Genomic DNA, 26282 nt, shown 5'->3' with positions numbered 1-26282 from the left:
ACATTTCTCAGAGAATATATCCACACTCAATACAGAATGCTTTGAATTTTAGAATTAAACACATGTTTTGTCAGCACTTTTACGTCAAGTGCAGTGTCATGTTGTTCCCTAAACGTAGATTCAATTGGGCTTTAACAGAGCTGCGTTCAGATGATCTTTGTGCTTTTTCTGTAATTGGTATTAAAATAAATATACAACAGGAAGAGAAAAGATTAGAAGTGCAAGTTAGTGTGTTATATACTGCTTGAGTCAAACATATAAATTCAGTTTTCAAGTATTAAAAAAAAATTGTGGAGGCAGATATTTTTGAGTCAGGGCTGGAAGTGAGGCGGAACAATCAGTACAGTGTGTGTGCGATAATAAGGCAGGAAGTCAGCTGAGTGGCTTCAGATACTGGCATTGTTTAAGCTCTGGCACAGTTCCCTCCTCGCTGGGGCTTAACGACTACGAGTTTTGGATGAGCAGGATAAGGCAGGTCTTTACTGGCACTCTTGGAATACAGTAAAGAAAGTGAATTCAGAAAAGGCTGTTTCAGATGTAGGTTGAGTTTTTCCAAAGAGCTCATGTCGGCGCAAACAACAGGCTTGTCTCATTACGACGAGAGGAATGTTTGCCATTTTCCACTGCCTTGTGTATTCTTCTCTCTCTCCTGACAAGCTACGTTACTCTGGTCAGACATACAGTATCACTGTCTGAGATGCTTCAGTGCTTAACTTAATTTGTCTGTGAGCCATGTTTTTTTGTCTTGTTCATTCTCTTTGGCATTTGAAAAACTGAAAAAAAAGGAAAAAAAAGTAAAATCGTGGTCAGCTGAGGTTTTTTTCCACAGAATGTTTAGAACAAAATGTGTTATGCAAGGTCTTCTCCATTTTGATGTTAATCGTTTGCTGCACTTTTGCTAAAACATTTGCTGTCAGTGTGATACTGTTGTGATTTGCAAAATCAGATGACTAAAGGAGCACATTGAGATTTGTGGAGCTGTCAGTGCACGCTGTTTGAAGTGTTTTGGGGGAACTGAAGTTGATGGTTGTACAAGCAGACATGCCTTACCATTTTTAAAAGACTAAAATGGATTGCTTATTTGGCTTTTGTTACACATTCTTGTATACAGAAAATAATACAAAGGTAATAATAATAAACATTTTATTAAAAAAAAAATGCCTGTTAACTGTAGTTTTCTTTGCTGTCCTGTGAAAAAGCATCAACATAGTTCAGGAAATATTACAGATCTCTTATTTTTTCAATGCCTTCAAGGTTTCTATCTACCCTCTGCAGAGGCGACAAAGTGTGGGAGGACAAATTGGGATGGAAAGATATCAACTTTGTATGAGCAAAAGCTTAGTTTCTGGATAAAGCTCTAGAAATTTAGTTGCGAAAAAACAATCAGCATTTAGAAGCAGAATCAACCTTTACAATATTGAGGGTTTTTGAGAACAAAATTTATCAGCTGTCACCTGAATTTACATCTTAAAGCCTCATTCCACGTCTCAGGGGATTCCAAGTCTCTAACCCCCCTTCTCCAACTTCTCCAAGTTAAAAGAGAAACTTGGAGAAAGTGATGAAATTTGGTCTTCTAAGAACAGATTGGTATCTGGAAAGAAACCATGCTGTCTTCACATCACCAGTCCTAATATATTTAGTGCTTTATAATTAGTGGGGGGTGCTCTAGCACTCTCTTTTCCTTCCTTTAATATGTTTTAAAATGTGTTACAATAACCATGTCTGTCCCAGTCTACAGGCGGGCTGAACACGGTTAAAATCCAATCTGTTTTTAACGGGTTTAAGGAGGTAATGTGCTGGAGAGCTAAGGCACAAAAGAACTGTCTTTTTTCACAGCAGACATTTTTGAGTCGTGAGAAAAACGCGGGTGTTATTGCTAACATTAACAATGACGCTGTTCTATTCAAGTGTCTCAGTACAACTGTGAGCCAGCCTGCACAATAACAGGACCCTGAAACTGAGGCAGCTAAATGGAGTTGAGCCATCATTCATTTCTTTTATTTTCTACGCCAGGCGTGAACCCGGAGGGCATCATGCATTAGGTCTTTTGTGTGTGTGTCTTTTGTGCGTGTGCCCATGTATTACTCATGTTGTGGGGGCATAAATCTGTTTACACAGTCACCTTGTGGGGACTTGCTGTACTTGTGGGGACAAAATGCAGGTCCCCATGATGTAAATCATTAAATTTTAGGGTGCAGACTTGGGTTAAGGTTAGGTTATCCTAAGTGTCCAGGAAATGAATGTAAGTCTATGAAGTCCTCAAAAGTGCTGAAAACCTAACACGTGTGTGTCTGCAGCTGCAACTACCTCCATCAGCCTAATATTTTGAGCCACAGTTATGACTCAAGGACCTCTCCTGGTTGTGGTGATTCTCAAGCTCTGAAAACCCTCTTTCATTGACTGCTCTATTTCTATCGCCACTGACTCCTCTTAACAGCTGGAAGGGGCAGCAAATGATCAACAACTGCTTCAGTTTGCAATCTTGTCTCTGTTAGGGACCACAGATGTGGTGGCTGTGTCAGTTTTAGCAGTTTCTTTTGTTGTTTTACATTTACATTGCTGGTGTTTTGGAAACTGCATATTATCTCGTCTTCATTCAGCTACTCTCAATCAGATACACTGGACACGCAGTCTGCAGGCCACTTGCCCCCCCTCAAGCAGCACCCCACCTCCCCGCCTCACATATGCAGAATATGCTTCTCACATGCTAACCAATCATCAGCGCCTCATCTACCTGCTGAGTGCTACAGTAAGATTTTCAGTGGGCGTCTGCTTTGATTCATTTTTGGGGGCGCCGCTGACAGCCTGCCCTGCACGCCCAGTTCCTCACCCACATGCCCCCACACTCTTCCTGCTGCGACATGTTGAAATGCCTTCAGTGAAAAACCTCTGTCGCTGAACGTGGAGATAAATGGTTTTCATGATCACATAAAGTGGCTCTGTGTAATCCCGTCAGTGAAGTGAAGTGTACTGTAATGCAGCTGCATGTTTGACATTTCATTGTCACTCAGGAAGTTTATCTTTGGCTGGCATTTAAACAAACCTTCCCAAGCATTCATGAGAAAAAAATTCTGTTGAATTAACCTTGAAAGTTAGCGCAAACTAGAAGTCAGTGACAAAGGTGAAATTCAGCTAAAGATAATTAAATTAAAATAAATGGGTTTTTACATAGCAGTGCTTGTGGTTAAGCCTGAGATGGCAGATTGCATGAAAATATTTACATGTAACAGACTATTTGAGGCAAGGCACCACATTTCAGACTCAATCTCGCCACTAAAAACAGCAGATTGCTGTGGAGGCCCTGTTTTAGTGCTAATGTATTTTAGACAGCACGATGAGTTGAGCTAATGCAGTTCCAGGAGAAATTACAGACTGCTGCTTATGAAATGGATCCCTTTCTTTAAAAGAATTATTATGGCATGAAAACTGATGAACTGCGATGAACCCTAATAGATAAAGCAGCCTCTTTTATGTCTTGTCTTTGAGCTAATTTGCATCATTTTAATACAAATCCTCAATCTTTCTCACCTACTTTATTTCTTTCATTTCTGTTCTCTCCTTGACACAGAGCAAATTTCTTTCACAAATGACTTTCAGCTTTATGAATAAAAAAAGAATCAGTGGTGATATATTCTCAGACTTATATATTATATCAAATATACTGCCTGTAAAATATAAATATTGTATTTTCAATTCTACTTTCAAAAATTGCATTTATAGTATCTTTGTCCATCATTATGTTCTAACATGCGTGTGTTACAGTGCTTGCAGGGGATTACAGGACCTGGATTTTAGAAAAGTAATGAAATGCAAATGCTCAGTGCCCAAAAAGTGGAGACGTCCCCTCCTCCACCAGATTAAGTGAAAGTGAAAGAGAAAGGGGTAAGAAACATGTAGTGTCAAGCTCCATCAAGCACAGCTGAGATTAATGTGCTACCTGTAATCTATAGGTCGTCAAACTTGGTACTGTGTCACGTTTTGTTAGTCAGGGGAGGCGGCACAACGTCTGGCAGACAGAATAGACCGGGACAAAAAAAAGATTACCGCATTGCCACATTCAATACCTCTTAGTAGCTCCCTCAAACATCCATTTATTCATTTTCACATGACAACAGCAAGGGGGACAAGACGAAACGGCTTCACATCTGAACCAGAATTATTCATTATGTTCTCCCTTTCTGTCTGTACAATTATTTATGTGCTTCAATTATGGAAAAGCAGTGTGAAAGGGCCAGACTCCAGACGAAATACAAAAACTTTATGGATTTCAAAGACAGCTGAGTTTTTCTGCGGGATCCACTTGATAGTTTTGGATTGCTTTTGGCAAAACCCCCCATGACTGTGAGAAGAATTAATTCTGCTTCACTGTAGCGCTGGAGAAATACAGCATAAGTGCTGTAACGCCATCTGATTTGCTGGCGCAGTTTTTAAAAAAAATTAATTGAAACCATTTGTTCTGCACTTTATCTTTGCGTTCGGACTATTTGAATAACTCTCACACAACTGGACACTCTTAGATTTCTATTAATTTTGGTGATTAGCATTTTTCTGTTGCTGTTTCAGCAAATTGTTGCGAAAGCATGCAGGCCATAATTTTACCCGCAGCCGGCAGAGATTAAATGGTGGGAGTGTAACTATGTTCCCATCATTTCATTTGATTTGGGGTTATGGTAACCTAGTGTAACCCTAATGCACATAAATACAAACTAAATATCACACTTCCTGTTCCATCTCTCACAGCATCATGCAAACTACAGTTCCATGGGAGGTGATGACGGGGAGGTGTTCACAGTGTTTGTCTGTTTCAGAATTATATTCCTGCTATTGTTGAGAACATTTAGGACAGAGCCAAACCCGCTGTTTCCAGTGTTTATTCTAAACTAAAACAGGCTGCTGGCAGTGGCTTCATGCTTAGCATACTGTAATAATCAGCTTCCTGTAACGACTAGTCACAACAATTCGAGAGCTACTGATCTATCCGTTAAGACCTGGATAGATGGGGAAAGAATTTGTGGAAATATGTGCTTCACACAACCCCCACAAATTCAAGTTCACAGGGAAATGACAGTAATGTCCTCCTGAATGTCCACAAGGTTAGTCCAGCTCAAATATGTCTTCGCTCTAGAGTCTATATAATCAAAATGAATGGTCAATGGAAAATGCAAAACCCATCAAAAGAATCAAACTCACCGGACGTGGAGTTTGGAAATGGTCATCTGGCCTTGAGTTGATTTCCAGTCCTCGGCTCAGTTGTCATGGTCCCTCAAATGTCACTGAAAGGTCCCACCATTAAAAAAGAGCTTTTTCCCATCATAACTGTCGGCAGCCGGCATCCTGCATCCTTCCTCTGTCTACCTCTAAAAGAATTTACTTTTTCCCCTCCAAACAATTGTCTTTGATTGGCTCGTCAGGCCACGCCCCCTCACACCTGTGATCCTGGACAACCTGCACAGCTAGACTAAACTACACATTGCAAACAAGGTTGCAAGGCTGAATTTTTTTTGCATTGGTTATCATCTCTTTAAAGACAGATAGCTGTCAGTTAAAAACTAATGTTGTTTCCCTTTTTTACTGCACTCACACAATTACAGCAGTTGCACTAATTTAATTAAATAACGATAATGTATGAACAAAAGAGCTTTCCTACCCATGAGCCACACACAACAGGAACAGCTAAATACTACATTTAAATAAGAAACAATAATTTAATGTTATAAAGTATACGGCAACAAATACCTTTATGAAGTCATAATTGCCTCAAATAGACTGCCTGACAAAACAAATCCAACAGTGAGAGCGATGCCTTTTAATTGTCCTTCAAAACTCATAAAACTCAGCGTTGCCTCTGAAAGTAGGGTGGTGACTGTAAATATTACGGTCTGAGGACATTGTTAATGGATTCTCTGATGACACATTTCATCCAAGCTCTGATTGTAATTGCTTTTTACATGACAAGTAATAGTGCGAGGGCTTTAGAGACGGTGAAAAATCCCTTGAAAATAGAGACCTATGAAATTAAACCTTGGTTTTCAATTTTCACTCCCACAAGATTTGAGCAATTAAATGGATTTAACCCAGTACTGTATAATAAGACATAAATAAGTTTCAAAGTGAATCTCAAGTATCGTATTTTCTCTTGGACGGGCTTCATTAAAACATTAAAAACCCCTTTTTCTATAGAAAGATTGTACCTCGAACAAGGAAGCCTCGACGCTGTTCTCTCCACGCACTCTGTGTTTATGCTTCATCTCAAAACCAATAATGAATGTTCAATAAACCAACACACTCACCTGGTTCCTGTGATATTGATATAACCTCAGTCGGCGGTGTTTATTGTCTTTGATGGGTTTATGTGATGCCTGTAATTCAGAATTATGGAGAATTAAAACAACTAAAATAATGAATTTTAATACATATTTCTTGTCCCACTTTGTATAAAAAGGTCTAACTGCAGCAGAGAAAGTGCTCCCCTGTCAGTGCCCTAACCCCTTCGCAATCATGTTACTTTTGCAAATTCTATTTTTGTACATTAGAGGTTTTCCAATAAATTCTCTCTTTGCTGTCTGTCTCTCTCTGGATTTCGGATAAAGACTGAATTACACAGCAGAACAGTCCTGGATAGCGCAGGCAGAGATTACCCTCCCTGATCTTTCTACAGACAAGAAATAGTTCAGTGCAAACCCTCCCTGAGGGCCTTGCCACCTCAGTGCTGACAGCCTGCGTATTAGCATGTATCAGGGAAGAGAAAGGAAGCGGTTTTATCCCTTTTGACCCACCACTTGACTTGAGAAAGAGAGGAATCTAGGGAGCCCGTGCAGTGGATATTAGGCCTGTCACCACACTGATCTGTTCGCTGGAAGAAAAAGCGAAAGAAACAAGGTTTTGCATACTGCCATGTCGGAGGCATCTGGCTCCAGTGCCAACAGGTACAGCACACTGCCTCTTTTTTCAACTGACAAGAGGAAACTAAAAAGACTTAGCTCCCAAAGCAACCCAGATTCGCAGCTCTGAAAACATTTGCAGGCAGCGTTCAGCCTTTTGTCGGATCTGTTCATGAATAAACCAAAAATGCTAAAATACAGACTTGCAGAAATGATTGTTATGAAAGTTTAACTCGCTAATAATTGCCCATAACGACAGTTAATGTTGCAGTATGTTAAAAAGAACATTTAACATATAAAAACAATATTATAATCAGTGCTGAAATGATTAGTAGATTGATTAATTAGGCCATCTACCGCTGCTTTTGGACCGATGAAGCAAAACACACAGTGATTTCACTGTTTTTGACATTTCGTTGACTAAACAATTAATCAGAAAGTGATCACCAGCTGCCAAAATTACCATTGAAATTACAGTAAAGTAAAATTTTCAGAGATTATAACTGGATATTGATGACTTGATTTTAGCATCCAAGTCTCTTATGAGTCTCTTATGAGTCATGATGAGTCAGTGAAAGAGGGTTCATTAGAAGCCTATTTTCAGCTTCAGCAAGCACAATCACACAAGAATCTCTTGAATCTCTAAATGGTCCATAATTTCATCCAAACGCTTCACTGGTTCCATACAGGGGCTATGTTTTACTTCAGTTCCAAGTAGTTTGGTCCAAAGAAGAAATCTAAATGGAACCAGTCCAGACATATTGGTGATTGAAAAACATGCAAGAAGATCACCACCTGACCAATGGTGACGAAGGAAACTGGGTCTGCCGCGGAGGAACGACATTCCAGGATGGGTTAAAAGCAGAGAAAGAATTTCACTTGCATGGCATGTGCAGTTCCCTGTAACTCTCTGTGTGCTGTGACAAATAAACAGATTTCCTCTTCTTCCTCTTCTAACTGGCTAATAACCGTCTACCGATCAGCCTCAGGGGCCGTACGTTCAAGCATGTCCTCCCTTGTATCTCCTGTTTGTCTCTCTCTCTGTTTGTGTGAATCTGTTTCAGTCAGGGTGTGGTGACCCAGTTCCCTCCTCCTGCCTGCTACACCTGCACACCTGCTACCAGTCCACTCATGAACTACACCTGTAGCCTGCACTACTGTATGTAAGCCTCAGTCCTTCACTCTCCTCTTCACCAGATCGCTCTGTAGTCATAGTGGTTCTATGTTCAGCCGACTCTCCTCATTCTCTGCAATGTCCCTTTGTTGTCTTTGAGCCTGCCTTGTCCTATTTTACCTGCACTTCAGGTCTTTCATCTTCTGCCCTCCTGATTCACCTGATCCTCGTCGGTCTCCATTGTTCTTCCTGAATATTCCAACCACCTCCTGCCTTGCTCCGCTTATTGCTTCTGATTCACAAAACACAATCCAGCCAGCTCCATGCCATCGCTCCAGATTTCCACCCCTAACTAATCTTATCACCTAGTCTGAGTTCTACTCTTGGGTCTTGATGAATCACGCAAAACTTAACACAAAGTTTGAATGTAGTGACTGACAGAGAGGCCCGTTCAAAGTGGAAAATGTAAATATATGAGATGTAAAAATGTTTCCTGGCAGGGTTGTTCCTGTACTGTGTGAACTCACACAGGATTCTTGCTTCCTGCAAAATTCTGAATAAACTCCAAGATCCTATACATATATGGCTCTGTATGACCTTCCTCACAGCTACATTTCTAGTCTCCTCGTCCTGTATTCCAAGTTTCGACCACTCCGATTCTCTAATCATGGACTTCCATCCATCCCTGACTCCACTTGCAAAACAAAAGGTGATCGTGTCTTGCCTTGTTGGCCCCAGCCCTCTGGAATTATCTGCCCCATCTATCAGATTTGCTGAATCTTTGGACTGTTTCAAGCAGCTTCTAAAAACACTTGTTAGCCTTTTCATAGGTCTCCATTCTGCATGTGAAGCACTTTGTGACTACATGTTTTAAAAAGTGCTATATCAAGAAAGCTTTACTTATTTACTCACTTTTTGCTTCCAAAGTCCAAAAGTCTGCTGTGTTCACTGCTGTTTCCTCTTATTGAATTGATGTTTTTCATGCTGTGCTCCATTAAGAAGAATAACACATGTCAGCTGTACAATGTCAAACAGAAAACATCAGATCTACTCTTCTGCTTGCACCTGTCTTCCACAAATTATCAGATCATGTTTTCATCTGACTCAGCAGTCAGTTAGTGTAACCTGTTCATCTTCAGGTGTACTTAATGTCCTGTATAATCTGTATTCATACTCCTCACTGTGAGTTTCTTTCTGTGTGCACTGATGTTATTCTGTGCTCATTTGCACCTTTCTTAAAACGTTCACAGTATCATTGCTTGTAGCTAAAATTATCGCATCCTCGCCAACCTCTGCCACAGTGCCATTTCTTATCAGGTTTGCTTTTGTGTGTAATGGTGAAGTCATGTTGAAAGTGCCATCCAAGACCCTGATCTACTAAATGTCTCACCAGTATAAGCTGCAGCTTCACTACCTAATTAAGAAGCATGAATAATGTATCAGCTTGTGTCATAAATGGAACTGGCAGTACATCCGCCGTGGATGCAGTGAGAGGATGTGTCAGACCTCAGTCAGGAGCTCATGTTCAGCGGGACACCCACCTTGCACCAGAGAACTATGGGAAAAGAAAGTCGGTGAGAGTTGGCAGAGGGGCGGTATTAGGTGGTGGTGTGCAGCGGAGGAGAAATATTAGGGAGGAGATTTAAGCATGACTTATGTGACATGAAAATTTGAAATTTCAAAAGTCTGGCAAATGGGTCAGTGGCCATGGGGATGGTCTTAGTAGTGGCAGCCATGCTTGTGGGAGCTATGATAAGTAGGTCAATAAATAAAATGGAACTCCTCTCCCAAAACACCACTGAAGGTGAGGATGGTAAAGCTGTTGTGAGAATAAAATGTTAAGATTTTCATCAACACAACAAAGGAGCATTTAGAGACCGCCGGGAGATTTCTTTTTTTAATAACTGTAATCTATTAATGCACTTATTTTGAGTTTTTAGCAGTAAGGTGTAAACAAAGGGAGGATTAATTAAATCTTTTCCTCCTTCCTTAACCAGAAAGTGACTTTTCACATTTCAAGGATTAGTGACGGCATGTCTTTTTGTCTCACTGTGTGCCAAATTAGGTCTCTGTTGTGTGCCGCACACTCTGCAGTACTGCATTGTGTGGCCAGCTGACCTTCCAAGAGATTAAGACAATCAACATGAAGAGGACAACTCTCTTCTCTCCAGGCTGCAGGCGCATCAGGAAGGAGTCTGATGTTATTTGTCACAACCACAAAAGGTGGTAGGTATTTATGTTGTTGCTTTTTCTCAGAATGGTAAAAACCCTCCTTTATTTGAGATCTGATACTAATTTTATGTATTTTTTATTTCTTCCATTCTATCATCTGCTGGTGTTTCTCACCTCCTCTGACTGTCCTCGATTTTTTCCAAGCAGACAGCAGGTTCACTTGACACCACAGCAGTACATCAAATAACATTTTCATAAATGTTAGACTCCTGCACACATTTCAAGCTTATTTATGGTCACTTATCCTCACACCTGATCCCGGTTCTCAGCTCACAGAGAATAAACCCAGCATTCATGGCTCACATCCCAGCAAGTCTGCCAATTTCAGATTTCAGGTAGAATTGGCAGACACAAACGTCTGATACTGAGGCAGCTGATTTAAATTAAACTGATATGGAATATAAGGTGGAGCAATATATGCAATTCATATAAGCTCTTTATATAATTGTTATAGACGACCCTCATTTATGAGCTGTGAAAACGAAAGGAAGGCATGAAAACGATTGCTGAAATGGTAAAACACTGTGAAACTAAAGTTCATCTTAGTAGGAGAGTTAGAGCAAGGAGGAAAGAGGATGAGTGAAGAGGAAAGTCAGGGAGGGAAGCGATGAGAGGATTTATTGTGAAACCTGTGCTGTTGTCCTGTCTGATGATCTGGAAGCAGTGGGTGGGTAGACAGCGGGAAAGCACTATATTGATGGGACTGTTTACTCCATTCTCAGAGGAAAAAAAGGCTTGAATACAGAAAACAAGGGAGCGAGACGGCACAGGCTGCTCTCTCCAGGTGGTGTCTATGTGTGTCCCGTTGGGTTCATCTTACATTAAGGTATGAAAACAGTACCTATAGGGCAGTAGGGTCGCTCAGTTTGGTGCTCGTTGATGCTGACTGTTCTCTTTCCATCTGAAAATGAAAAATGAAATAAATGAATAATAGAAATGATAGAGTGCACTCATGAATAACCTTAACCTTACTGCCGGATCCAAGCTGTGTTCAGTAAAATATACCTGTGATTATGATAATATCTCTGCATTTTTACACTGAATGGGTCAACAGGAGGACTTGACCTGAGCTGCACCTGCTGGCATCAGTCCTGATCCCAGCTACAGTAATTCTATTTGTATATCTGCTCACCTGTGCATGCTGGACAGGTGTGTGTGCTGCATTAGTGTAGGAGGGATTTAACCAAAAGTGCACACAATGCTATACAGACCTCAGACCTGCGAGTATGGACACTGGCATGGACTTTCCTAAAACAGAGTAGCGCTTGAGAATATCACGACCTTCCATCAGATGGTTGCTCAAATATTTCAGTCTGGATGTAGAGGGGTGGAGCGACAGACCTAGTCACTGAATGTAGCAGGCAAAGAGGGGAAAATGATATAAGGCATTAAACTTATATAAATTAGGCCACACTTTAAATTAAGGCACACATATTCCCCATTAAGTAGTTTCTTATTAGCATGCATATTAGTAGCATAAGGGCTCATTATTGGTCAGTATAAAGCACTTATTAATGCCTTACTCTGGGGTTTAGGGTTAAGTTATTAAGATCGTAGTTCAGTAAGACAACTTCCTTTCTATCAGTAAGCAGTAATTAGGTTATTGAGGGAAAACTCTTAGTTAATGACCTAGCAGTCCTTGTATATGGCTATGCAGAATAAGGCCTTAATAGGCGCTTTAATGACTAATAATGAGCCAATATCCCATTAATATGAATGCTTATCTGCAACTAGTTAATGGTGAATAAATTAATATTAATTTGCTACTAATACTACTGAGACATTGCAAAATACAATAATCCTGTCAGGCAAATACAGCTTGTTCAGTAATAAGCCTTGCTTGGTTAAAAATGACCTCACTCATATTTCACAATAGTTTATCTCCTTGACTCGTTGAAGGCGTGTTGTTTTGTGTGCTGAGTTAAGCTTGTGAAAACACTGACTTGACCATCAACAACTTTAAGCACAATACAAAGCTCTGTGTGCGTCTGCACTGTGATGATTAAAGCTCCCGTCTGCATTGAGGCTAAACGTTAGCCGCTGTCAAGGTCACAGTAATAATTCTGAGTGAAACAGAAACCTCGATGGGAATATGAAATTAATCTCTGTATACATTTAAGCAGTGCTCAGCACTATTCTCCTTAGAAGGTCCCAGGAGCCGTTCTTCAGTATGCAGAGATAAAAGACTCCAAAGACAACGGTTCAGACCATCTGAGGCTTTACCTCTGAGTCATTTTGAAGACACCAAAGTGTATTGTAATTGGACTCACTCCTACGCAGAGAAACTACTGCAATGTACTGCTATTCAAACATACCTGTCTTCACCTCTTTTAGAATGCAGGATTTCATTAATATCACCATTCATTTCTTGGTCTCTGTGTGGGAAGTGAATACTGTCCAATTACTGTGCAGGTTTCTCAACCCCCAATTACCTATAATGAAAAATGCCAATGGCGGAGTTTCTACAAAGAATAACTTGCACTTTGAGCACCTGCCTAAAATTTAACATTAAATTGTTTTGATTTGTTCATGTGGCTTGACTTCAATCATTCTTGAAAAATACTTAAGCATTTCATAGGATATTATCCTATACTAAAATTAGTCAGCCTTTTGTGCACAATCAATAGAAAACGTACAATGACTCCCTTAATTATCCCGCTGCTATGAATTTGTATTTCCCTTCTATTTTTCATTGGTGATATATGGAGGGTTATTTTTGGTTTAATTACTGAGGTAAAAAGGCTAATTACTCCAGCCAGAGCCGTTATAATGCAAGTCCAACTACCCACTGGTTCCACTGTATATAGCAGTCTTTCTTGAGCGTTTCCACACATGCAGGCCGAGCAACACGCATTAGAGTTAGTGACAAAGAGACTCATCTATGAAGCCATTGAAAGCAAACACCACAGATAAAGATCTCTTTATCAGTTCCAGTGCAGAAAAATATAAAAGCAGATCTTTCCTTTAGTTTGTATACAGCCGCTGATTGTTAACCTGTGGATGCAGGTAAGCAGGGAGCAGCTCATCCATATGAGGGGCTTCAGGTATCGTGGGGTTTTATTCAGCAGTGAGACAGACTGCCAGTTAGGGACACCGGCTGTACACTGGCTGCAAGAACAGAGCTGAGCTGTCAATCAATAATCTCATTCTATGGCTCAGTCCTTGTTTCAACTCTCACCTGTGGCCACATGTGGACCAAAGGGTGACATCACAGACCCCCATTTCAGAGTGAGGGGCTTGTGATCCTGCCGTGTCAACCACCAAAACCACAGGATGAAATTTCTCATCAAATTAGCTTCATGTATTGGATTCTTGCACAAGTATTGAAAGAAGCTAGCCAAACAATGTCAGTGTTACGGGGGCCGTACAGCCGCCGAGTAATAGGACCCAGAGATGCAGACCCGAAACAGAGATTGTGTGCTAACAAAGCCAAATTTATTAATAAAAAGGAAAACAGAAAACGCGCTCAACGAGCGGATGATAAACAAACAAAAGACGCACTCAAAAGGAGTGGATAAACTGAAGGAGCACCGACGAAGCGGGTAGACACGAGGCACGCGTGGAAGCGGCAGGCAGACACTGAAAACAAAGAAAAACACAGCACACTTAGTGGCTGGAGAAAGGTGGACAACAAAGGACAAAAATCTGAATTTGGGAGAGGACAAAAGAGACTTGTACTTACGAACCATATGATCAGACACCGACACGGAGATCGAGGAATAATCCGGCGACGAGGAGCAGGAAGTCCACGTCTTAAATACTCTCCCTGATGAGGGAGAGTGACTGCAGGTGAGTCGCAGTGGGAGGAGCTGGCAGCAGGTGAGGGGCTGCCCAGCCACGGATCCAGGGGTAGACAGACAGACACACACACAGGGAAAAAGGAGAGGAGACACACAAGGAGAGACAGGAAGCCAGGATCGTAACAGTCAGGAATTATTGGATATTCTTTATTTTTCATTATTTTATTTAAAGAATTATCAACATGTCATCTAATATATATTAAAGAACTGGCAGAAAAGAAATATATACCGTGCTCTGATTAATTATCCTACTTTCTGCCTCAGAAATTAAATTTCAGTTACAGCAAGAACTCAGGGAATCCAGAGAAAAACAGGAGAAGAAAGTGAGGAAGAAATCATTTTAAAGCCACAAGACATGAAACGCTGGATTACATCTCTCAGCAGGCCTGGGGATCCCCTAGAAAGACTTGAGGGGTCGTTATTTAATAAAAGGATGAATGGGCTGCTTGCCACTTGTAGTCATTGTGAGCCTCACAGCAGCAAACAACACATAAAGGATGGATGAAAAGCCAAAGTGTCAGGATACTGCTGGAAAACAGGCTTCAAATTATTTAATTGGATTATTATATGACTACACTAAACAGAAATTCAAGAAGAGTAATACAACAGGGTTTGCTGAACTACTCACCTAAACAACTGCTAAGATCTGGGAACGATAGTGACGATGCTAAAAATATAAAACAAACACAAACAGGAAGGAAATCAAGTTGTAAACACTTTATTTGGAGGGAAAAATCACTAATGTTGCTCATGGTTGCAAAGGAAAACAGTTACTATGCAGCACCTGCAGAGAGTGGGGTGAGTCAGAGCTGAACAAGGACCAGTTCACAATAGACAGTTTGGATAATTTTTACAGTCACCTTTATTTTCTCTATTGCCAACCACGGGTGTTTGTTTACAACCTGTCTGATCGTTTGACTGCTTGTGTTTGTCTGACTTATTTTCAGCCACGTTGTTGAGCTCTCAGCAATTACTTTGGCGAATACAATGTTATAACAGACAAACCAAGGTAAAAAGCACTTTTCCTTGGCTATGTCTTAAATGTGGTTAAAGGTTTTTAAAATCCTTGCAGGAAAAATTAGTTAAAATAGAGCTGCGTGTATTACAGGAATTTCTCTTTCCAATAACGCATTCACTCTCCAAACAGAATTATTAGGGAGTAAACATGTTATTCACATTGCGATGCCTGCGGGATGACACCTGTCTGGATGTGGGACATCATTGACACTGGCATCATCTTCATCCTCAACAGCAGCAGCAGCTGCAGCAGCAGCAGCAGCAGCAGCAGCAGACTCAGGACCCTTTCTTCCCTCCTCTGGATAACAGTCTCAATTTTCATGATAATAATCACATAAGCCATCAAACTGAACTTTTTCCTTTCGGTAAAGAAGAACCAGTATGACCTGACATCCACAGTATTTAGCCTCAAGCTACCTTTGGCTCTGTTCCTTATTTAGTTGACACTGAACACTATTCTTTAAGAGTGTCATTAATACAGTTGTTCCAGTGACAGTAGCACTGACTTTGATGGTGCCAACCTGTGTTATAATTGGTTTGGGGGAGCAGTCGTGACCTGTTAGGTGGCTTAACAACTATATTAAAGCTGTTAAACTGTGACTTTTGTCATTCGGGAGTGTCACCTCAAAAAGCCTCATACACAGACATTAAATTTAAAGCACAGTAGAAAAGATGAGTATAATTAATCTCAAAGTTATCATTTCTAAACCTTGAGACCACAGTTGGAAAAGCTCCAAGCTACCCAAGTGGTTCAGATACTCAAGCAGCCTTGACTTTATATCATGATAAAAGTCTAACCTGGTACATTAAAGGTGAGAATGACTAATGATGAACACTTGCTATGCACGCTTTAGGACAACCGCAGTGAGAGGAAGGTCGCAGGATTTTAAAATATGATCATATTCGATCAATGGAGCACCTGAGGAGACTGTTGTTGTTATGAGCCCTAATTGAACTTTTCATCTATTTTTACACTGTCATCTATTTACAGTAGCAGCTTTAATGTTATCCTGTTTATTCTTGTGGTGTGTCTGTATACATGTATATATGCTGGACATGAATAGTGAAATTGGGTTATGTAAAAAAAAAAAAAAAAAAAAATTTTAGCTTCTGCAGCATCTCAAGAGGAGATTTTTTTTCCAGCTTTACAAGCAGTTCCCAAGCATAAAAGAGCCAAAGAACCAATTTTCAGCACCGTTGAGTACTTTTCTCTCCCATTCACTGACCAGACATGCATGGCATATGTGAAACAAATCATTTTTTTCTCTGCACAGAAATCTGCCAATAACATACCAGCAGTGTGCAGTCAGGTCGCAGGTAGAAACAGCTGGATTCTTCCTCACCGGCTGCTCCAGGAGCTATCAGCTCCCATCCAGGCTTATGTGAAGGCAGAGGAGGATTGAGTTTGAGAGATGATAATAGATTCCTGAGGAGACTAATCTATTTCTGAAGAAGTAAGGAGTATGAATTCTCTCACTTGCCCCCCACATGCACCTGCCCACTCCTCCCCCCTCTCCTTTCACCATTTCTCTCAGCAGTAGCATTACAGGTCAATTTTGCAATTGAAATTACCAATTAAGTGGACTTTGGACAGCATGACAGCTACAGAACATACAGTACATATCAGGCATATTAGGCTTTCTACAGTGATCTGAAGCACAATCCGAAGTACTTTTGTATAAAAAATGCATGTAAAAAACATGGGTTTATACACAGAAGGGATTCCTAGGATGGTATAAGAAAAACAGACCATTTTAATCTGGGTTTGTACAAATATTCCAGCTGCATTGCACTGCGGAGAACGTGATTCAAATCCACCATCGAATCCAACAAAGGTAACCTTCTAGATTATTTGACCTAAAAGACTCTTAAAAGAAGTACAACCTGTACTGTTTAGAGTGCATTACAGTGTGATACACGGAAGCGAACGAATGCTTATATACATCTACAGATCATATATATTATGTGCAGAAATACAATTAAATTAATACCAGATTTTTTACAACATATGCTGTATTTAGTTTTGACATCAGTTGTTATAAATAAGTCGTTATTAGTGTTAAGGATTTCCTGGTAAGTGATAGAAAATAATTAATATTTGCAAAGCTGACCCAATTGCTGTTTTACATATAAGCCACAGTGTCTTGTAATTTCCACACAAACATCAGTGTTCACTCCTTCCCGTGTCCTGCACCGTGTGGAAGTGGTGCCCCATTACATACTGGAGCTCGTTACGTCCACTGGCCGTTTCATTTGTGGATTAATAAGCTTGAAATCAAGTCCTGAAATTTTCATACTGCAAAAAGGCAGCTGTTACAAGGCCAGGAGCATGTGTAAACAAGGCAATATCAAGACCCAGATGGCTCCTGTCAGTCCAACGCTCCTCGATCTGCCCTGCATTTCTGAATCCTCGGCAGGTGGGTATTGACGATGATGATGATTTTTATGTTCACCGGTCACATCTGGACTCACTGATGAGAGAGCATAAACCAACAGGTCAGTTAGACGGACACTCATCATAAATATAACATACTGGAGGCAGTATTACTGTTCGCCATGTTAATTTGAAGGACAAGGTTGATTTATTCTTCTTGCCAACAAATCCCATGAAGACACCAACACTGCGTTCGTCAGTCTCTCAATGCTAGTCGACCTCTCATTCGATCCTACTGAAGATGTAAATCTTCAAAAATGAGGCAGAAATAAATAGATTCACTTTTAAAGCAGATTAAGCACTTTCCTACAGCAGCTGGGCATTGTAGTTTTTAGCAAACCTCACTTTCAGATGAGTATTTCTTGTATTTGCTGGGGACTATTTTCAGCAGTGGATTAATACAGATTTGGTGTTCTAATGAATATTAATGCTGCGTGGAATCAAATCAAAATAAACAGTGCTCATGTTCATTGTAATGAAGGAAGATGTCACCCAGTGTGGCTTATTTTGTGTTTTAGTAGTTTTCATACAATAGTTGGAGAGATAAGCTGCATGGATTGGCAGTATAGGAAACACTTAAAAGTAGGATCAATTGGATGTTTTGGTCTGTTCACAGAAATTTGTTAATGAAAGAAAGATACAGAAAAGATATATATACACACATATATATATATACAAATATAAACCAATGTACAGCGATCTAAAAGATTTACACCATTAAACATTTTGAACTAACTCATATTTGGGTTTTTTATTCTCTCACAACTGTAGCTATAAAGCGTCACACATCAGCTGTGATACAGGAGTGCTCCCATTTAGCCATTAAGGCTATTTATAGTGAGCTGATGCAACTACGGAGCACCTACAGCCTCCATTTCATCCCCCTCTTGGGTGCTCCTTTGTGTCGTGAGCCATCGGGGTGTGCCGAGGTGTTAAGGCTGAACGCATACATATTATGAATTATAAAGTTACAATTAATCAACATAGTGATTTCTTTGCAGAAACTATAGTCCTTTTAATTTCTGCATATATTCCAGTTTGAGCCTCTGAAACTACACTTCTGAAAGAGACCAATATCCTTGCTTGTTGTTCACATTGTGATGTTTAATGGTGAGGATCATGACAGCTGGAAACTGACTGATAAAGACAGAAAGGAGAGAGAGGGGTGTACCATGCACACAGGTCCTCCACCTGAATCAAAGTAGGGAGCATTGCAGTTATATGGTATGCTTCTTAATGACTAGGCTGCCAGTGTGCTCCACTTTGTAACTGCTACCTCATTCTTTATTCCCAATACTTACATATGGGGTTATTTTAAGATCTTTCTCTTGAAATGTGTCAGGATTTTGATTGTAAATGGCAAAGAGAGCGTTTAATTTCAATCATAGAAATCAAAAGCAGGATTGGCGACTTCTCACTTCTTACGTCTTACAACGTCCCTTGCAAGTCCTGCATGTGTCTGCCAGTAGAGGTTTCATTGCTTATGCAGATACCCAAACTGTGTGCGTATCTGCATATTCTATTCCATCTGCAGCATGCATTTACTGAAGATGTGATGTTGTTGTCCTTCACTCGTATTTTGTCACGTTCTGTTCACTCTTTACAAATTACAAATTCAAATATTTGCTTTTCCTATTGTATGACCTCGCTGATGATGGCACTGCTGCCATGTTGCACATTCTGTTTTATTCTCTGCTTCCCTGCTCTGTTTCCCCACTTTCATTTTAACAAATATGTGACCCGCCACGAGAAAACCAGCAACAAGTCGGCCTGGCGCAAGTTGTGTAAACAAAGAAAAATCTTTTTTTTTTTTTTAAATAAGTGATTTTTGTTTTTTTGTAGAATATGTAAGTTAAAATCATGAAGAGGCCAATCCATGTTTCCAATAACAGTATTGGGGGCCTTAAAACCATAAACTTTGTATTTGAATTTGGGTTGTTTTAGAGGAAATTCTCGGTCCTAGTTGGCGGTGTGGCAATTCAACAGTAAATTAGCATACTGGCTTTCTTTGGCTATTCATGTGCTTCTGTTCTTTGTTCGACCAAATCAGCTGCACGTTAAAAGGGAACCACATGGCTACTCATGCAGCTTCTGGTTATGCCAACAATGACCTCACTTCTGATTCTGAACCCGAACTAGAAGATGAAACTGAAGAAATCGACGACAGCGACTGTATTACACTGGAGAACATCCCTAATCTATAGTTGACCTTAGCTGAAGAAGAGGACGATGAAGAATACGAAGAAGAGTAGTAGTAGTGATGGCGGCGCATGCGGACGCAGCGGCTCCTCTTTGTCCCAATAATGTGGTGTCTACATGTTTGTCTTCGTCGGTGTGCTCGAGTGACTTCGGCAACACAGCAATCTGCAAATTAAACGCGGCACACGCTAAGGAGTTACTCGACCTCGGCCTACTCCAGCGGCCCGTTTCGACACCGACCCCCACTACTGCAGCGCACCCGCAGAGGAAGCGCCGCAGGTGGTGCGAGAGGAGGAAGAAGCGGGGAAAGCGCGGGGGTATCTGAGCGAGGCTAGCGGTGAATCCACACAAGCCAGCTATACCATCTATCGTACTCACCAATGTACGCTCCTTGGACAACAAACTTGACTATATACACCTTCTGAGATCGACCCAGCAGACCGTGAGAGAGTGCTGTGTTTTCGTTTTTACGGAAACATGGCTCAATAACAGCATACCAGACTCCGCCATCCAGCTGGACCGCCTAACGTGCAACCGAGCAGACAGAGCCCTCATTGAAGGAGGTTAGACCCGCGGTGGCAGGGTCTGTGTTTATATCAGGGATGCTTGGGGTCAAGACGCTGTGGTGATTTGTAGACACTGTTCACCCCTCGTGGAGTTTATGATCATCGCGTGCCGGCCTCTGTTAATGTCCTGTACATATAGCAGCATTGACAATAAAGTTGACTTGACTTGACTCATTCAGCTCATTCAGCAACAGACCGATCCATCCCACTGCACCACAGAGCGACAGAATTTATTTCATTTTATTTAATATTAGAAATAAGTATCTACATTTGCTCCTTCTAACTCTCAAGTATATTACCTTTCTTGTTTCATTTTTATTCAGGGGCTTTTTGTAACAAAAGAATTTCCATTTCCATTTGATAACCATTGTTCAAACTACTACAGCAGTTTCTGTCCTGCGGGCTAACAGATACCAGAGGTCACTGATAGCTAGACCAGCAGGGGGCTGGACTTATGTAAATGAGATGCAATGAGCAGCACTGTGTTACCTGGCTCCCCTGGTAGGTGAGAATCGTTCAGGCTGGATTTCTCGCTAAACTAGTTTGAGGAGTGCCTACATTCAAATGGCCACATCTTCTTCAAATATTTTCAGATTTCCATGTGTTAGACATGTGAAACTACACTTTCAGAATCTGTAAATAACCTCATGCCTCCCAGGAGACTTGTTATGCAGAAATCAAAGTGTGCTATTCTTTATTACTATGTTTGTGCTAATAGGTAAATGCTCCGTGTCTGGATTACATACTGTATGTTAGCCGAGCAGAAAATGTGAGTACCCAATCATTGTCACCGTTATGGTAATGTTGTTTAAGGGTAGGCATGGTTTAAGCAGGCTGAGGGAAGTGGGGTCAAACTGACATCAGACTTCGGAGTTTGTGTCTCTGACTCATTAGCTGCCAGATGTTTCACCTTCTGAAGATGCAGTGAGGAGTGCCAATGTAAAGACAACTTTTAACCAAACAAAAAAAAAAAGCTGTAAATACAAAACGGCCGAGCTTTTATATACCACATATCCTGGACTTGAACTCAAACACCCCCAGTTGTCTACACCTTTGAAAAATACACCTGAACAGCACAGGATATCAATTCAGTCAACTGCACCACACCAGCTGTCAACATCCATCCTGCTGTTCACATCTCTTTGGAGGCCTCAAGAGTGGATGGAGAGGGTTATTCAGTGTCCCTTCCTGAGTGAAATGTAGCGTCCACTTTAGCCCTGCTGGTGTTATCTCAGTACACCTCAGGCACCGTCCTGGTTCATCCCCGCAGGAAAGGAGTGGAGCTCAGGCCCAACTGATGAACAGCTGCTCCAGGACTTCAGAGTTTCTCACTTTGGCCCAAGGGTCATAAGTCTGTCGTGGGTGGGATTAGTCTAAGCCAGACCCTCTCAGAGTCTATAAAGGCTCAGTTATCAAACTTTATCTTACTTGCAGAAAAATAAGACCAGCTTCAGAGGCCATTTGTACTCTGTGGATTTCAATTCCACTTTTCATGGTGCAGCAGGAAAAAGCCTATAATTCCTTTTCATAACAGGAACCACATCAATTACTTGTTACTGTAATGACTGAATTTCCCTCGGAGGATCATTAAAATCCAATCTAATCTAATCTAATCTAATATAATTTGATCTAATTTCATTTCATCTAATCTAACCTAATTTCATTTCATCTAATCTAATCTCGTTGTTTGCAGTAAAAATTAAGTTTAGGAATCATCACTTTGATGTCTACCTTGCAGATTTCACCACATTTGAATGCAGAAATAGAAATGTTTATCACTAACCGCCTCTTGTAAGGGCCCATCCATGAGCTACCATTGAAGCATCTGAGTGTGGCTTGAAATTAACTGCCTATTGATTCACTGCCGAGGAGTCCCCAGGACAGCTATTTGAAGGTCTACAGCTCACAGATAGTCCTTCTGAGTATTGTACCCAAGAGCACTGAACTTCAACACCTCAATCAATTCCTCTTACTGAATCTTCAAGGTTTCCAATGCAGCAACAAGCTGTAGACAGAATGACAGAATGTATCTTTCAGATGAGTAAATTCTGCAGAGGAAACAGAATAACTCATGCCAGAAAAGTAAAACCTCAAAAAAAAAGTCATGACAGCCATGAGATCTGACCACACCAAAAAAAATCTCTATATATCTTATGTTATTTAAAGGTGCAGAGATAAAATAACTAAATTAAGAAAAAAATGCTTCTGTAGAATCATTAAAAATGCATCTGAACAATGTTTAAATCCTTGAGGAACTGATTTGTATTGAGTGTAACTATACTGCTAAATATTGCTATAGAAGGACACCTCAGACAAATGGTAGTAGAAGAAGAAGAAGAAGAAGAAGAAGAAGAAGAAGAAGAAGAAGAAGAAGAAGAAGAAGAAGAAGATATACTTTATACAGCGGGAATCAAACCCAGGACCTTCTAGCTGTGAGGTGACTGTGTTACCACTGTGCTAAATGACTCAGAAGGAGTCATTTCAGCAAGAGCTACAAAATAACATTTGTACATATTCAAACGACAAGGCCCTCTAGCCACTGTAGAAATTATGATTATAATCTAATCCATCAGGAGCAAAGGAGGAGGTCAGGGGATTACCCCCTCTGCATAGGCAGGAAGTCAGGGTGGATGGACTTTAACACTTTTAACAGTTTGTTTCCCTTTTCCAACAGGCAGTCTATGTTAGTTCTTTATGACCATGATGGTTATTACTGTAACTCCAAGGTCCCTGACCTTAAACAAAGTGGTCATTTTAACAAGCGACTAGTAGTCAAATAATTCAGAGGAATTGCTGAGCGGTCCTTTTCTTTGTCTTCTTCTTCTACACTCAATGGCCACTTTATTAGGTACGCCTGTACACTCTATTACAATTTAATGCAACAGCTCTGTTGTTCAGAATGAAAGGAAATATGTAAATTCAATTACTATGCCTATTACTTATGTGTTGTGGATGAGATCTACTTTATTTTTGCATTGCTGACCTTACTGACTGACTGGCCACAAGGCCAAGCGTGATGGTCACAAACCTTCTTTGGAGGAAGGAATGAAGACACAACAGTCACTTAACATGGCAGAACTCTGTATTGGGATACTAATGGGTTTCGCATGCATGCAAAATTAACTGAGGAAAGGTTGAGGCGGAAGGAGGACAACATAGGATTCAGGACTGGACTGTGCTCCACTTCACTGGGATTAAAGATTGTGTGATGTAGCACCAGCACCCAGCTGAGCATTAAACTTAATCTTTAAAATCGTGAAATAAATTTTCAGTCAAACATGTAAGTAATGGGGGTCTCTTCATTTGGCACACATGAACTTGATTACAAACACAGACATGAACATGTCACTTAATATCTCACATGCACGCACAGTATCGACTCTGACTGCACTGCAGCTATTAATAACCATCATCACTGCTGAATCTTCTGGCTATATGTGGGTTCTTGTTATGAATGATAATGAAGTTCTAGGCAAATGAGCATATTACCTTTCTAGAAGCACAACTACATCCTCAATATAACAAACCAACAGAGCATACATGTTTCTTGAGCTGTTGAGTTGAGTGTTTCAGGCCCTGCAAATTTAGTCTCCGACAGCTGTAATGGTCTGTCCCTTTTGGAATCCGAGCACAAATCATTTTGGGAATTTGCTTGGAAAGTGCCGCAGTAATGACATGTTTTAGTAAACTCTCAGCAGAGGGGTTAGATTGTTTGAAAAGGTGCTTGGTCTGAAAAGAGACATAGGTCAGAAAGAGAGGCTTACAGCTGAAGTGAAATCAATAGAAGCTGATTCCTGAGGACTTGGACCAACAATGATCAATACCACACTAAGTGCACCAGGAAAAAACACTGCAAACAACTGCACCGATGGAAAGTGCCTTCTGTGTGATTATAAGAGGGTTAGCATTCAGAGCTTTATGTCCAATCTTCAGCTGGTCTGTTTGAGATACAAGTTTATTATTAACAGCTCAAGTTTGTCAAACTTCATTACAGCCTCCACTCCTTTAGTTTAGCAGTGTCATTACCACGGAGAGGTGTCTCATTATCAGCTCATCCTGTATCACTTTCTGATGACTGCAGCTTGCTACCGACCGCGTACCGCTGAAATCAAACTCCATAGACTGCCATGAATAGTGTTTTGCAATCTTTCCCTCTTGTGAGGATTAGGATGTAAGGTTAGCATTTAGTGTTAGCAATAAAATATGTCCAGGTATTAAAAGTACTGATTACATAGAATCCTGGTAATTAATTGTATTGTATTTGATTGTAAACAATAATTTAAGTAATAAGAGTGGCTTTAAAAATCTAACTACAGTAACTTTATTATACATCTGAGGGCTGAAATTATAGTTCAGTCAGACGTGCTCACCACAAAGCCTTGACCAAAACATGAGGAGGAGGTTTGGGTGGCAGTCAGAGTTGCAGCAACGACCAGAGTTGCATGCAGGAATCAGGAAAGAAGCTTAATAGTGACAGATTGTTACTAAAGCCAACTTGCACACGAATGTGATTGGATGCAACTCGTCAGCTGACAGCTGAGCAGACGCATCAGTGAGACAATGATATGAAGCACGACTGAGACAGCTGAGACTTCAGAGCTTTGCCTGAACAAATGCAAAGCTCCAACAATGCATCACAAAACAGTGGAGGCAGATCAGATGAAGATAAATTGCTCATCTGATCATATCAGACGGGCCTCGTCTTCAGGCTGAAACGATGCCGGTGACATTTTGTGTTTTTAAAGCTTTTCATGGCATTTCGATCCTTATTTGACAGAGCAACAGTATAAATACACTAAAAACACAGAGGGCTCCATTTTCGACTCCGCCACCAGCGTGGCGCAGGCTGCGCACCCCGCGCAGTGGTATTTTCGTGCAGCGCAGGCAGGCGCATGGCGCACTTGGTATTTCGGTAAACCGAGGCGTACAGAGGTGCACCAGGATGGGCGGTGCTGCGCAGTAGGGGGAGGTGTCGGCATTTTCATCCCATTTCGGTCTGCGCCAGCGGCGCAAAAGTGTGCTGAAAGCTTGCCACCCCAAACCTGGTCAACTTTGAGCACCAGCGGCGCACCGCCGGGCAAATGGATTTTCGTAAACCGGCAGAGTCATGCGCTCACGTCACCAATACCCACAGGCAGGTTTCCACGATGTCTGGCATTTTACTGCGATCAATAATTGGCAACAGCCACGATTCAATGCAACTATCTGAGTCAGCACATACAGTCAGACCTAAATTTATATATTTTGATCAGTATCTCATCTGACCACATCGCAAGCGCTGTGCCAACCAGAAACAGCCGTGGCATCCTACAGAGCATATATACTGCATCTGTCTCAGAGCGCTCGAGAGACAGAGAGAGACAGACACATGGAAGAAACGAAAGTGATGATCGTTGTCCGCTATTACCCACGTCATTTCATTCCAAATACAAATGTAATCATAGCAATGCTTAACGTTATCTACAAAGATGGAGTACATGATTGTTTTGAGGAGGAGGAGGAGGAGGAGGAGGAGGAGGAGGAGGAGGAGGAGGCCGAGGATTTACCATCTAAAGACCTCATATTTAGACATGAGTGACATCAGTTCACTTCTCCTGGGAGAAGTTTGGGCGTTGGACAGTTTCCTGCGCGGGCTCAGTCATCCTCGTCACTCCACGCCTTCTCCCCTCCCTCCTTCCAAGTTGCGCCGCTGGGTGGGACTGAGATGAGAAGGAGGAGGAGATGCGCTGGCGGCACAGTGCACAAAAATACCAAGGTCTGCGCCGCCATGCCCCATCGGCAAAGCGGACCTGACTTTGCACCACGCCGACGGCGGAGTTGAAAATAGAGCCCAGGGAGTTAAACAGGAATTAAAACGAGAACATCACAGTAATATTGGTATGTGTCTACATCAATCAACCACTCGGATACCTCAATACATCATGTTGCACATACAATGTTTTATTTAGTTATTTATTAACTTATCTGCAAAACATGTAAATTGAGCTGTCATATATACTGTATGTAGTAGGGCAAAAAATATGACATGTACCTTTGAAA

At 41.1% G+C, this 26282-nt stretch overlaps 1 protein-coding gene across 1 annotated transcript in view; it reads right to left on the bottom strand.

The window, feature by feature from the left end:
• Window positions 1–15492: 15492 nt before the first annotated feature.
• Window positions 15493–26282, bottom strand: part of gpc5a (glypican 5a) — a 126466-nt gene continuing 115676 nt past the window's right edge. Inside the window, exon 9 of the mRNA XM_070964692.1 lies at window positions 15493–17515. Coding sequence (XP_070820793.1) covers window positions 17358–17515 — 158 coding nt within the window. The 3' untranslated portion in view covers window positions 15493–17357. The remainder of the gene's footprint in view (window positions 17516–26282) is intronic.

Source organism: Chaetodon trifascialis, chromosome 1, assembly GCF_039877785.1.
Source record: "Chaetodon trifascialis isolate fChaTrf1 chromosome 1, fChaTrf1.hap1, whole genome shotgun sequence".
Lineage (NCBI taxonomy): Eukaryota > Metazoa > Chordata > Actinopteri > Chaetodontiformes > Chaetodontidae > Chaetodon > Chaetodon trifascialis.
The sequence above is the reverse complement of the archived record's forward strand: the minus strand, read 5'-3'. Positions and strand labels throughout refer to the sequence as shown.